Source organism: Haliotis cracherodii, unplaced genomic scaffold (genome assembly GCF_022045235.1).
Source record: "Haliotis cracherodii isolate W230 unplaced genomic scaffold, xgHalCrac1.p SCAF_10, whole genome shotgun sequence".
NCBI lineage: Eukaryota > Metazoa > Mollusca > Gastropoda > Lepetellida > Haliotidae > Haliotis > Haliotis cracherodii.
Window position 1 is genome coordinate 7,058,798 of NW_027266265.1, and position 15,399 is coordinate 7,074,196.

The 15,399-nt window shown below is 41.1% G+C and overlaps 2 protein-coding genes across 2 annotated transcripts in view; one reads left to right on the forward strand and one right to left on the reverse strand.

Moving 5' to 3' along the window:
• The window catches only part of LOC139445874 (uncharacterized), a 30,174-nt gene extending 26,897 nt beyond the window's left edge, over window positions 1–3,277 (forward strand). The window contains exon 12 of the mRNA XM_071227112.1: window positions 1,060–3,277. Coding sequence (XP_071083213.1) covers window positions 1,060–1,333 — 274 coding nt within the window. The 3' untranslated portion in view covers window positions 1,334–3,277. The remainder of the gene's footprint in view (window positions 1–1,059) is intronic.
• A 3,001-nt stretch (window positions 3,278–6,278) lies between these two features.
• LOC139446821 (histone-lysine N-methyltransferase SETMAR-like) lies at window positions 6,279–7,307 on the reverse strand. Its single transcript, XM_071228161.1, has 2 exons — window positions 6,980–7,307; window positions 6,279–6,700 (listed from the first exon to the last, which is right to left on the reverse strand). Exons 1-2 carry the CDS (start codon window positions 7,305–7,307, stop codon window positions 6,279–6,281), a joined length of 750 nt encoding a protein of 249 aa, XP_071084262.1.
• Window positions 7,308–15,399: the final 8,092 nt, after the last annotated feature.

The window sequence follows — 15,399 nt, forward strand, 5'->3', positions numbered from 1 at the left end:
AATATGGACTGTTGTTCCCGTGAAGGTATAGGTGTGACCAGTGAAGGCTTAGACTGACCACAGACCACCCTTCTCAACCAGTTTGATAACCCATTTCAATTTGACTGTCAACGGAAAAAGGGGTTCCTCGTAGATATGAAAAGGCTGTGATCAGTCCGTGTTAATACTGTGACGAAAAGAACCAAATCCGATTTATATATGCCCCTCTTCCCTGATGTGTTCAGCCCGCTAAACACCCACTATTTTAGCAATGCAGTTTGTTTCTTGTTTAAGGTCATGTGAGACGTTGTTTACGGTTTGTTAACACTGAGACTGCTCCAGTATAATATAGCGACGCCCGCCTTTAAGTAACCGTTTAGGAAATCATAAATTATAATGGTGGATGATGTTCTGCAGATCTCGACACATTTTGCAAATCTTTCTCCCACAACGTTGTCTGACAGTTGTTTGTTTATTTGATTTCACGCCGCACTCAGCAATATTCCAGCGTGTAAATATTTCAGTCTGCACAAGACAAACCAGTGATCGATATTGTGACCAACGACAAACGCTATCGGGAACAATGACACGCAATCAACCAAGTCACCGATCCATTATGGCCTCTTGTGTTCAGCGACCTGTGAAGATCCGGGGTAGAATAGGTCTTCAGCAACCCATACTTGCCGTAAAAGGCAACTATGCTTGTCGTAAAAGGCGACTAACGGGCTCGGGTTGTCAGGCTCGCTGACTTGGTTGATGCATGTCATCGATCCCAATTGCGTGGATTGATGCTCATGAAATTAATCACTGGATTGTCTGGTCCAGACTTAATTATTTACAGACCGCCGTCATAAAGCTGGACTGTTGCTGAGTACGGCCACGGACTTGTATAGGTCCGTGGTACGGCGTAGGACAACAAACGAATCAATCAATCAATTAATCTTGTGACCAGGATTACTTGCTAGAGACCAAATCTAACTTGGAATCCCCACGGGGTGGTTTATCATTTGAAGAGTTTATATCCAGCCATTGTAATTGTACCAGAAAGTGGATTTATTTTTTGTGAATTTGTATGTTCAGGAATCCCGCCTACTGGGAGGAACCCGACGAGTTTCAGCCGGAGCGGTTCCTGCACCAGGAAAAGCAAGAAAACACAAAATGGCGTCCGTTTGGCGCCGGAAATAAGATGTGCCTCGGCAACAAGTTTGCCATGATGGAGATGAAGGTGACATTGGGCTTGTTGTTACGAGACCTTCAGTTTACGAAGGATGACACGGACTATGGCAGAAAGAAGTGCATCACCATGTTCCCTGACCCCCCGCTGACCCTGCAGACGCGCCCTGTCAACATGTAAAGGTCTGAGTGTGACCGAGTGATGAAGACGGTTAAGAGACGATAAGAAACAGACTTTGTGTGTTTCTAGTGACGTGTTTCATTTCGCATCTTTTGATGCCTGCATGAAAGATGATATTTAACAATACAGTCGGACACCGGTATCTCGAACCTAGTGGGACCATGTTGTAATTTCGAGATGTCCTGACATTCGAGATAGCACGGCATGTGCTTGTGAAACATATTCAATGTGCAAAAGACAAATTCGAGATAAAGGTACACAATTCTATAGAAGTCAAAGTTGGGACCGTGTCCAATGTTCGAGATAGCGATATGAATTCGAGATAAGCTGTCAAATGTCAGTCGGGTCGGTACTGAAGAATAGGTTCGTCTTATGGGGTACATTCGAGATAACGGTATCCGGCGGCATATGTTTTGTTTGTGCCAAAAGAGGTTGGGTGTGAATTTCTGGTGTACCCAAATATTCACCGTAACATCTCACCTGCAGACATGTATGTATGGGTTTTAACATTCCAACTGTTTTCTACAGTCAATCACATAGTCCCCTTCAAACTCATGAACTCTCTAAAGGGTTATAATTAATATTGCTAAAGAGTTATAATTAATATTGACCAGGCATTTTTTCTATAACTTGTGTAAGGACACAGATTGCTAGGACAATTTGGATTAATTATTTTGTTTATACATTTTCTAAAACGAAAATGTTGAGCCAGTAGCGCCCATCGTCCTTCCGATTTAACATTTGGAATATTCAAGTTAAACGTGGGGCACGGGTGGCCCAGTCGTCTAAAGCGCCGCGATTCGCTGTGCAGAGTTGCGTCCCTTGGGCACGCCAGAAACCTATGATTGTTGGTTCGAATCCCGGTTCGTCCCGATTATGTTTCTAGGTTTGTCAGCACCATACCCGTGCTCGTGGGTTTCACCGTAGTGGTAAACCTCTAAGACCTACATCACTTCGGGCTTTCCTCCCACATTACGCTGACACGCCGTGATATAACTTGAATACTGTTAAATGCGGCGTTAAACATAACTCACTCAAGTCAAACGTGGGTACAAGGTTGCATTTTATGCGTGGTATTTCAGGTACTGCCCAAGATTATCTTGATGAAGACTGTCAACTCATGTTAACCTCAGTTGACTCGGTTGACCCAAATGTTGAAAATTGTTCAAAAACATGTCGAGGTTTGGTAAGGGTTGTGTAAGAGTGACATCGAGTTCTAGCAAATTTGAATGATTTTCAAATTTTCACATATTGAAAGTACCTTTTGCCAAATCGATGAAGTGGAAGTGTTATGTGTGTGTGTGTGTGCATGCGTGCATGCGTGCGTGTGTATATATGTGTCTTTGATGACATTGTTTTCTCAACACAAAAAGCATTGTTTTTATAGCCAGTGAGTTTCTTTTGCCCCGTTTTGCTTTGCCAGGAGTGGGAGGTCAAAAGCATTTATTGCTATGATATTATTTTATATTTGTTCTTCTGTCTTGTTACAGAACGTGATATGTATTATATTAATTTTCATTTGAAATTAGATTTGAATAATGTTTACTGCGCTATTCAAATCCTGTTTAAGCTCAATGCTTTTATATTCATGTTCTGTATACTGTATATATAATAGGTAAATAGATTGTGATATCATGCTCAATATTTCAATATTTCTGAATCACCGGCACAAGTCAAAACATATCTCCTGCAACAGTCTCGTGTGAAGCGGGGTGTTCCGTTGATTACTGTAAATATCTACACATGAGTTGTGATGGAAGGGACGCAACTCTTGCCGACAAGTCTGTGATACAATTCGGGTTTCCTGTCATGTCCGCTTTGTATTATATCAGTTGGTGTGTCTGAAGTATGCAGACATGGATATTGATGAGATTCTCTTTAGTGAATACTTGACAAAGACAATACAAAAGAACGTTTATGTATAAAGGTTTTGTACAACAGAATTTCGAGCTGTATATTTTATTTTGAGTAATAAACACTATCTTACATATGTTTGAGGTTTAAATACTTGTTCACGTCACACGTATTGTGTGTGCTTTATTCAAGGCGTAACACACCGTACCATCCGTACCACATCCGCAACACATACGGATCATCAGTAACACATCCGTACCATCAGTAACACATTCATACCACATCCGTAACACATACGTATCATCAGTAATATATACGTACCATCAGTAACACCTTCATACCACATCCGTAATACATACGTGTCATCAGTAACACATCCGTACCATCAGTAACACATTCATACCACATCCGTAACACATCCGTACCATCCGTAACGCATCCGTACCGACCATAACACACTCGTACAACACCCGTATCACCCGTACCACATTCGTATCACATCCATAACACATCCATAACTCTTTGGAACTTGTTATATTTAGTCTATTCATGTTTTCCCTCTAATATTATTAATTGCCATGACATAAGATCCATAAGATCCATTCTTTTATCAAATGATAAGAAACAATACTTATATTATATAAGGAAATGCTTGTGTTGTATAGGTTGTCATTAGAACAATGAAAGATTGTCATCACCATTGTCATATTTATTCTATAATACAGTGAACATATGAGATATAGCGTGGTTACGTTTGGGTGACAAAACGAATAATCTTCAATGGTATGACTTGAATTGGTGACATGCAAAACAACTGACCTGTATTCATATTTCATCTCTTTGACAGTGCATGAATGTGAATTTTGCCGCACATAAAGGCGTGTGAATATTTGACAAGTTCAAAATAACAAAACAATGAAGATGTTCCCAATTTATAGTGAAGAATTTATTTGGAATGGAACACGGAAATATACAAAAGATCGTATTCAGTATGGTTCCACAAAATAATATAAACAAAATCATGTTCCGCATATATATCGCCATTCCTTTTAGAGCTAACCGAAAGCATTGCCGCAGTAAATGGGGTTTATGAAATTGTGGACTGTTTATCCCAGTTCTGGTCGTCTCCCAGTTCTGGTCGCTACATACGTCCACAGATTGAGTTCTGTTTAATGACGTTTCAAGTGAGCGAACGACTGAGTGACAGTTTTACAACTGAATAGAAATTCACCAGAATTTAGATTTGAACCCGGGCTTTTGGTCTGGTAGGCTAATACCTCTACCACTTGGCTCATACCCAACCACAAACAGAGAATCTAGTATGAGGGCGTTGTTCCTTGTCCTTTCCGGATGAAGTGTTTGTTGCATTATGGGAAACAATGTCAGTCGCCAGTGGTATTGCCAGCTGTAAAATACATTCCCGGCCATGTCGACCCCTGGACTAGTCGGCTGTTGATAAAATAATGTTAACATACTGTGTCTATCACACATATAGTTTACCCACAGTGTCGTGAAACCAGCGTCTGTTGTCTTGAGGTTCTGAGTGAAAACGACCGCCTCCGTGGTCTAGTGGTAGAGCGTCCGCCCGGAGAGCGGAAGGTCCGGGGTTCGATCCCCAGCCGCGTCATACTCAAAGACGTTAAAAGATGCTACTTGTTTTTACCCTGTCTGGCGCTCGGCATTAAGGGGCTAAAACAAGGACTGGTCGGCTGAGTCAGTATACTGTGTCTGAGTGGGGTATTCATGTTAAACTGCGGCATGGTATCTCAGTGAGCTAGCACTATTAATCGGCATTAGTCCGAACTAGTACAAGCAGCCACACAAACACACACACACGTACATGCACGTCGCTATATAAGCGCAATAATCTTGGATTCGACGTTAAACCCCATTTCACCTCACCTCACCTGAGTGAAAACTAAATACCAATAACTTTGACGTCACTCGGGATACTCAAGGTGTACAGTCATTCGTCACCGCTCGCCCCTTTCCGTAACCTGCAAGAAGACTCGTCCCACTATCGATGAATGTTATGCGCGAAAATACGACAAACCAATCAGAATGTGCGTATGATTTCACGTTCTTCGTCAAAGAATCCCTCAGAAATAATTTTTGATTTTACATATGTCTTGCATCTAAAAATATACCCAAGACACAGTAAATGTGTTCAATCATACTGTATAATTCCGCATGTCCCGATGTGCTTTAAATTGCATTTGAAATATATATAATATATGGGGAAATATATGTGAACCATTACGCAACGAGTTGACAATTGTTTTAGGTATGTCCGTTTGCGCTAAGACGGAACCCGGTCGCAAAAACGGCTATGAGAGGGGCACGAGTCGCTATTCGGCTTGTCCCGGAATAACACGAGTTGGTCACGAATGGGTGTACAATATGGCTTTGTGACAGATGACCTCGTTGTCGTTGATAGCAACCATTATCAAAACGCCACCAATTTATGCTTTGTATGATTGAGCACACAGCATTATTCCAGTGATATAACGACGGTCTGTAAAAAATCGAGTCTTGCCCAGACAATCCACTGACTGACGTCATGACCATCGTGCAACGCAATTAAGATACGATGACATGCAATCACTCGTACCCCCGACCTCTCGATCTATTTATTCGTTTCTTACCATCTACACAGGTTGCTGGGAACATATATTCTTACCATGAATAGCCGCAGGTCATACATAAAGCACAACGTTTTAAGCCACGAGAGCATTCTGGCGTTTGCCCGCGTAATCTGACTATAACTAATTAGCTGATACAATTCTGAGGCACATTTTGATTCCATTATTACCAGTAACATGATACCATTTATTTGGTTGGACGTAAGATTATTACCTCTTAACATGCATAATCTGGCCGGAAACCTTATTTTGTGGGAGTACCAGTTCTTATAACTAGCTCGAAGCTTTAAAAAGGGACACAGCATCCACTATCCACTCCCAAACTCAGTCCCATTTGGAACATGTCTTTGCCTTTGAACAAGATGTTACTCGCGTTCAATTCGAGCATTGTTGTGGGGTAAACCAAACATAGTAAATACGAGGGCCATTCAATATATAACCAGCCTAACCTATTTGCTACTGCTCCTCACTTCTTCTTTTTCCACATAACCACCATTGAGGTCTATGCACTTTGTCCAGCGATGTGTGAGAGCTAAAAGCCCGCTGTGATAGAAACCATGGGGTTGTTCGTGTAACCACGCCTCCACTGCTGTCGTGAGTTCATCGTCGGACCGGAAATGACGTCCACGCAGTTCTTTCTTCAAGTTTGGGAAGAGAAAGTAGTCGCTTGGTGCCAGGTCTGGTGAGTAAGGTGCGGCAACCGCCAGTCGACAGGTGTGCACTCTGACATTATCATGTTGGAGCAGCACACCTTTTGTGATCTTTCCACGACGTTTGGCAAGAATAGCAGTCCACAAACGGTCCAGGAGATCGGAGTAGTACTCTCCAGTAATAGTCTCGCCACGTGGCAAGTAGTCAATGAGCAAGACCCCTTTGGTATCCCAAAAGATAAGAGTCTTAAACTTTTTGGGACGGGGTAAAGCGAAGCCAGTTCACTGCTTACTCTGTTCTTTGGTTTCTGGATCATAGTGGTGTACCCAGGTTTCATCACCAGTAACAATTCTCTACATAAAGTTGTCTGCATCCCGACTGTATTGCGTCAAAATTGCCTGACACATTGACGAACGTACAGCCTTCTGATCATCACTCAGACATTTCGGGCAGACAGCTTCCTCATGCCCAGACGATCATGAAAAAATGGTATGGACACTTCCCTCCGAAATGGCCAAGGCCTTGGCCATTTCTGACACCTTCATTCGCCTGTCTTTGACAACCAGTTGTCTCACAGCTTCACTGGTTTGGTCATTGGTCACCTCTACAGGCCTGCCAGGGCGTGGCTCATCTTCCAGGTTCACCCGACCCCTCTTAAATTCTGCAACCCAGAATTTGACCTGTGCATACGAAGGTGCACTATCATCATAAACATCTGACAATTCATCATGTATCTCCTTTCCCGGTTTCCCTTTTAAGTAGAGGTACCTAATAACAGCCCTGTATTCAACCTTTGACGAAAATTTGGCAGAATCTACCCTTGCCATCTTTATAGATCACGTGTGTGACTTCAAATACAATTTCCTCAGAGAAACTTTGTCTATGCATTGGTGCACAGCACGTGACAAGCATGCAACCGTTAAGATCTGATTAATAGCTTAGGCTGGTTATATATTGAATGGAACTCGTATAACACAGGATCCTGGGATTCTTCAGACCATGAACGGTATTCAGATATAATTTATGCAAGACCCACCTCAGATCAAAACCCTCGAACAATGAATCATGAGAACCTGGCAGTCCTTGACGAGGAGATTCAGAGACTGTTGTTGAAAGGGGCGATAGAGGAGATATCTCTGGGAAGTCATCCGGCGGCTTATACTTCTCAATTCGTGAGTATTGGACATCTAAGTTCTAGATTTCGGACGAGTGGGATACAGTTATCTTTCAACAGAGGTAGGCTATTATGTAAAACTTCATAGGCCTGTATCCACAGCAACGGTAGCTAAATGGATAACAAATGTCATGAAGGATACTGTGATCACTGAGCTATGACCCGTCAAGATCCGGGTTAGAATAGGTCTTCACCAACCCATACTTGCCGTAAGAGGCGACTATGCTTGCCGTAACAGGCGACTAACGGGATCGGGTGATCAGGCTCGCTGACTTGACTGATGCATGTCATCGTACCCCAACTGCGTGGATCGATGCTCATGATATCAATCATTGGCTTGACTGGTTCAGACCGCCGTTATATAGCTTGAATATTGCAGCCTACAAGTGATTCAGTCTTACACACACTTACCAATATTCAAAATATAAAGCAGGCCCTGTAAATAATGGAGTATCGACCAGACAATCCAGTTATTGATATTGTAAGCAACAATCCACGTCGGGTTACGATAAAGAGCTGTCAGCCAAGTCACAGACCACCCGATCCATTTTGTCACTAATTACGACACGACTAGGTTTCTGAAGACCTATTCCAATCCGGAATCCCTACGGCGTTCTGAAATGGGATGCTGGCATGGGGAATCGAACCCGGGTCTTCGGCGTGAAGAGCGCACGCTTTAACCACTGGGCTACCCCATCGCCCCTCTGTAATGGGAAAATCATGAGTATCTCTTGATTCCGGAAGTAGAATGGACGAGCACCGACATTCGAGTATTTCATCTGTCTAAAACCATGTTAGAGTTAACGTATGGTTTCTCTATAATTTTGCATAATGACCTACAGTTGCATCAGTTTTAATTGGGCGGAATGAATCGTCAGTACATTCCTGGCTCAGAATCAACCGCATCAACATTAGCGTGATCTCACCACAATGGTTTAATATTATGTGAAACACAATTGTAGTCGCTCTACAAGTACATTCCAGCATTGTTTTTCAAATAACAAGAGTGCAACATGGCCACGAGAAGTTCATTTCAGTGCATCAGTTTTGTTTCTGTCCTTCCTAAATAATTAATAACTGTAGCTATAGTGACAAAGCGAAACAAAATTGTTTACAAGCAACGGACTCCATCTGACCTAAATAACTCTCCTCCATCTAAGAAGGGCGCGGGGGCACTGGACATGGAGTCTGTTTTTCAATATTTTGATATTTCACTTACTTTTATCATAACCTTTTACAAATTAACACAATAATGTAATAATGTGCTTTGAGCATGATATTCGGCATACAATTGGACAATTATTATTATTATTATTATTATTATTATTATTATTATTATTATTATTATTATAAATAAACTCGCTCACCCTCTCAAATCGATGAATTCGGTGTGAAGAGTTGCGCCCCCCTTGGGGTGCCAGAACCCTATGAGCGTGTGTTCGAATTCCCGATTCGTCCGGATTATCTTACTAGAGGATTTTATACTTAAATAACGATGTATGCATTTTAATCACATCCTGCAACGGGTATTTATTCTTGTGTGGACTTGTCAGGTGTAGATTCCAATTTACATAATCAATTTGATTGGTCAGTCCATGATGACTTGTTCCGTCATCATAATGGAATTTTACTTCGACCAACTTCTTTGCACTAACAGGTTGATCTTTTATTGAAGCTCCCAACCCCAATCTTCAATGAACTTCATAAAATAGCTGATGAATATAATATAAAGTCTTCTACAAATTCTCACATATGTCAACCTTGATTTAAGAATGATTGCAAACAGGCTGGGAAGGCAAGGGAAAAGGCTGAACACCATTTCCGTCGCCATGGTACATGATAACTAAATTCAAAATTATCAATTCTGAAACCCAGCGTACTTCTAGACAAAACATACGTCAGTGATGGCAAACATTATGTCTCCAAAATAAATTCGCGTAGTGCCACCATGTCCAAGGTATTCAACACGAGTAAGAAAATCAAAGGTAAGGGTACACCATCTTAAACTTGGGATCAATTGATAACTGATAAAATGGGTATTGTAAATAAACAACTTGTGAAAATTGGAATAAGTATTCTTCATCATTTTTTTACGTACGTCAGTTTCAAAAATACAAACAGCAGCAAGAGAAGAAAAATATATATTTCAATTCAGATAATGGGAAAGATTATTATGAAAGATGAAATATTTTTTTTATGAGCTTCATACTTCCTTTAGGCAAGCTCATAATATTGCTACATGATCTGATAATATACAGTATCAATACTTAAAGCATTTATCGGAATTATGTTTAGAAACCCTTTTGATATATTTGATGAAACCTGGATTTCCGAATTTCCTTCTTCATGGCGTGATGATGACCATGAAACAGCTAAACAAACAATCCAATAGGTATGAACGAGCAATATTGCTAAGGACAGATGCCTTTGGGGATGGGACGGTCCCACGTCGAGATGACTGGTGAACTTGCTTGGACATTTAGTGAGTGGTAGCCGGTTGACCACAGGTCCTCTGCCCCAGCTGATGCAGTAGTGAAAGGACCTCATGCCGCCATTTCTTGATATGTACACCAAGTAACAACAGCAACCCTTTGTCTTCTTCACATATTCGTTCACCAAGGCTACAGAGATACTCTTGCACAAGATGATGAGAAGATTGACTTCTTATCTTGGTGCAATATCAACATGAGTCAAGTTCTTCAATTCCAGAACTGGAACTTCTTCTTGAACTTCAACGTATTGCCATGCAATTTATGCGTTGTCTCCGAGAAGGATACTTAAAGCTCTTTTTTCAACATTTCGACGAACCAAAGCCTGCCGGGAACTGCATTCCCTAATACAAATTGGTACTTTCAACGTGTGAGAAATAAACTACTATGGTTCTCTGTCTGGGTAATAAAGTGTGTTGGGTAACTTTCACCATATCCAAGGTTGAAACAATAGCCAGTAATGTATGACGTGAACAGACTGTTGCCATGAATCGCAAATGCAACAGATCCTAGAAAGTACATTCATCCCTGCACTACGCTCACACGAATAGCTGAGATGATTAGGGCTGGGATGATAATCACTCAAATAGTGACGCAACCAACAAAATGTGCATGAATTATCACCTCGTGTTACTTGAAACGCGTTGGCCAATTGAACTCCAAAATGGCCGCCATTGTTACAAGATGGCCGCCAGTGACAGAATGAATTAACGTTTACTGTAAGAAACTGACTCAGTTATCCAATTTTAAAGATCGAAGTGCTGATTTATATGTTTATTCGTATGAACACTCGAGTTGTGCAAACGTTAATGCAGTAAAACAATTTTGCCCCTTGATTCTCTGTTGTATAAATGACAAAACTATGTTATAACTGAACCAACTATTCTTCACCCGTTTTGAAAGGTTTGTGATTATCGTTTTTGAAATTAATTGAACTGTCACCAAAAAAATGACGCTTTTGTGCAAGGGTCGTAAGAGGCGACGTAATGGGTTGGGAGGTCAGCATTGGTGAGTTAGATCATCGTACAAAAAGTTGTGGATCGTTGGTAAATTATCAATCACTTGATTGCCTGCACCAGACTTGATTATTTACAGCCCGCCTGATAGATTATTGCTGAGTGTGACCTGAAACAACGATCAAATCCAATTTACACAAATTATCGAAGAGATTTATTTCGAAATAAAAAAATCCCTAAAAATTAAGTGAAATAGTAATTTTGCCTTGAAACAGTCAATTAAATGATATTCTGCCTCCAACAAAAAGTATTATCTCTAACCAACCGATCAGTCCAAAAAGTAGGTGTGTTGCTGTATTTGATGGTCGAGTTAATGTCAGTATTAAACATAATATCATTCTAAATATATAAAGATTGGTGCGAGTAGGATATTATATACTACCGACGTGACTATTCGACCCAAATGTTTTTCTCTGTTTATGTGGGACTGTCCTGAATGATTAATGACAGAAATTGTACCTGATACGACAAGAAGCCTATCTACACTTGTAATTCTATCTAGGGATAGAAAGGTAGCAAGCAGCTACCAAGCAAAGGCATAGACGTGTGAGGTATTGTACAGCTCACTTTACCCTATGTACTACACAGAACAAACTCTGAAAAAAGTGTGATCGTGTGGTTGTAAGTTAAAGAATGGTGGGGAAATATCAGCTTGTGGTTTTCCTGGTTGCCATCATTGACACCTTTGCCATATCGAGGTAGGACATTTCAGTTTATGGATCTATGAGGGATGACTTAAACTTTCATGCGCCATTTTTCAAAAGTTGTTTCATCTGGGCCCCGTCCTACATGCGATCGAAGCTAAGACTCCCATAGGTTGACATAGACTTACGACAGTCGTAGCTTTAAGATCCCTTGTGGAATGGGGCTCAGGGTCACAACATGCACGACCTTAGTAACACTTGTAAAGCGTTTTATGTGTTTATGGAGGACATTACCTTCTACTGTTTCACCCACCTGAGCTACTGAGCTAAACATTGAAGAGACTATTGAAACCGGCTCATATATTTGATATTTAAATATAGGCATACAGATTCAGAGTGACAAAACACTCCCACAATTCTGTATGACAAGAGGGAAGACTTCAACTTTTCAACTTTAACGTTCCTTTTATGTCGAGCAACATTCCTACAGCTCCAGCCTTTGGTGCCTGCATTTAGCAACTTTTGAGATACAATCTCTTTCTACGAGAATTTCAAATAGCGTCATATCACTCTTGCTGAAAAGGTTTTTGATTACAACATTGAAGGGCTTACAAAATGTTTCAAAACGTTTTATGGTAAAGTTGTGGATGACATTTCCAAATTTGACGCGTAGGTGATAAAAATGATGTCCATGCAATTCCGTTTTGATTTATACCATATGTTTCTGGTTTTCCCGGATATATTTTGTGAACAATTGACTTTCCTTTGCATGGTTTTGTGATGTATGCCACCGGAAGGGCAGAGTACGCTCACCTTTTAGCGAACACCTGGTGTCATTACTGTTTGATAGAGATTAATCAACACAAGCTCATGATATAGTTGGAATCTTATAATAGACTCTGCGTTTAAAAGATATTTCTTATGATTGTGGAAAGGGTTTTGCTGCTTTTATTGTCAAGCATATATTCACCTTATGTTTTATATACTTACGGGCAATGGAGGCGGCAGGGTAGGCTTGTGACTATGGTATTTATTAATTCTATGTAACTTTAAAGGTTCGTATTCGTTATCGTATTTGCTGCTTAATCCTTCAGGATAATAAAGTCTTACCTTTTCTTGTTTTAATGTGAAGATCCAGTTGCTATTCACCATAAATGGGTTCAATGTGTTTTGTCCACCGTTGTTGTTCTTTACCGAGATGAAACCACTCATTCACTCACACACTGTAAGATCTGTAATTGAATGCCAAGACAAATGAAATGGTAAACCGGATGCCTAATGTGGGATTTCACACCCTCTTGTGTCATTAAACAAACACATTGATGAAAAAACACAACCAGAACGCCATGCACAGCAGAACACTGAAAGCCAAACATTTGTTATTGATGGGAGCAAGCCACATCCATGTGTCGAGTACCTTCCGCTGTCAACGTCTTTATAAACATGATTCAATAGTCAGATCGACAGGTGATACGTCAAACATCACCAAGAGCGGACAGATTGCACGTCACCATTACGACCAGTATCTGTAAACACTGAAACTCAGTAATCGCATCTTGACAGTGACCTCATCAACGCGCAATACTTTGAGTCGTAGGGCGACCCGACTAACAGCAATCAGGAGACTATGTAAGATAGGTATCGACGTCTACATACCATGCAGGGGATCAACGGTTACTACAAACTGATAAAGTCAGAGATTTAGACGGCCCCAGTAGTATGACTACTGAGGGCTTGGCTCTTTTGAAAGCCAATAATTCTGTTAATAAATGGGGAGACATGGTAGTTATGAACGCATAGTGCATAGAGCACTAATTGTAAGTTGAACCATTTGTGGGATTGTGGGCAGGGTGGAATGTGTGGCCATCAGAGGACCCAACTGGTTGCTGCTAATGGACAGGTGATGAGGGATGAATTCCTGCAACAAGGACCCTATTTCAACATGCTAATGTCAGACCACACACAGCATGCATTGTACAATGTTACGTGTCAGTGGAAATTGTTGTTGTGCGGATTGGATACGAGGGCTGGTCCTAAAGTTTTAAGCCTGACTAACTTTCAGCAAACTGAACTAGTCAATGTTGAGGCCGTTTGTGTATTAGTGACAGCGCCAGTTGAACGTGGTAGGGGTCCAAATGGACACAGAAATGGAAAGGAACAAGTACCTAGCAGTCATCAAGTTTTTGACTTGAGAAGAGTACTCCCCAAGAAATTCATGACCGTATGTCATAAGAGTATGGGGATAAGTGCCCTAGCTATTCGACTGTAAATCGTTGGGCAGCTATGTTTAAGGCTGGGAGAACACGCCTGGATGATGATGATGATCCTAGGTCTGGACGTCCCTTAACTTCCATCAATGAAGAGTCAATCAAGGGGATACTAGTACCTATCTGACAACATCACATTCCGGACAGCTTCCAACACTATTCTGGATTCCATAACCGAGGCCGGCGTATTTCAAGACATTTCACAGTGACTAAATTCTGGGTATTTGTGAGTGCACTGACATATATGATAGGGGCTGTTATTTAGTCAGTCAAAGGAAAGGGGAGATGATACCTATGTTGAGATTGCTAGGAAAGAGAGACTTTGTTTGATAGATAGTGTTTATTAAAGGATGTTGGTCAAGATTTTCATAAGTTGAGGCAGCTAGTTTGTAGGACTGTCCAGGTAATTCAGATCAGGAAGGTCAGGTGCTTCTTTTCAGTCAGGTTGAATCCAAGCAAGTCAAATTGTTTATTCTCTAAGAATCAGATACCTACGCTGGTTTGAAATGGGATTCAGGTTTGTCATGTGGTGTTAGATGTGAATATTGTCTCAAGCCAGGTTATTTGATGTCAGAGTGTTGATATACCCAAGTCACAAACCTCACCCCAAGCTTTTATGAATGTCAAGTCCCACCTTATTCTGATGCCATTCACGCCGCGGAAGAGCTACCAGAGCTGTTGTTAGGGAGGAGTACACTTAAAGGTGTTTAATCCACACTGCAACCGGGGCGATCGGGTAGCCTAGTGGTTAAAGCGTTCACTCGTCACGCCGAAGACCCGGGTCCCATTCCTGACATTGGGACAATGTGTGAAGCCCATTTCATGTGTCCCCCATGATATTGCTGGAATATTTCTAAAAGGGGCGTGAAACCATACTCACTCACTCAATCACTCATACTGCAACACTTTACTATTCCGATGAAACTCCAGTCTTTGTTTGAGGCTGTTCTCCCTTTTTCTTCCAAGTATCTTCTGCTAACTAATATGCTTTATTATTGGGTATTGGTGATTCTCTCCAGAGAGCACTGTTTCCCTTCAGGAAGACATTTCACGTATATTTCCTTCATGTGCTGTGACTCGTTCTATGGCTAACAAGATGTCCCAGGAGATTTCAAAGGAAAAAGATGCCACTTGCTGCTACTTTCACTTTCGATTGTTCTCTTCAAGAAACCTTTTCTTCAAGTGAGAGTACATTAATTTTGAGCAATACACATTTTTTTGTTAGCTGACCCTGTATTCTATTGGACGCAGCTCATTTCCTCGTAGGGTGACGATCCTGAAAGTCAATTACAAACCTGTTTGTTTCCACTACAAAAATGATGTCTTGAT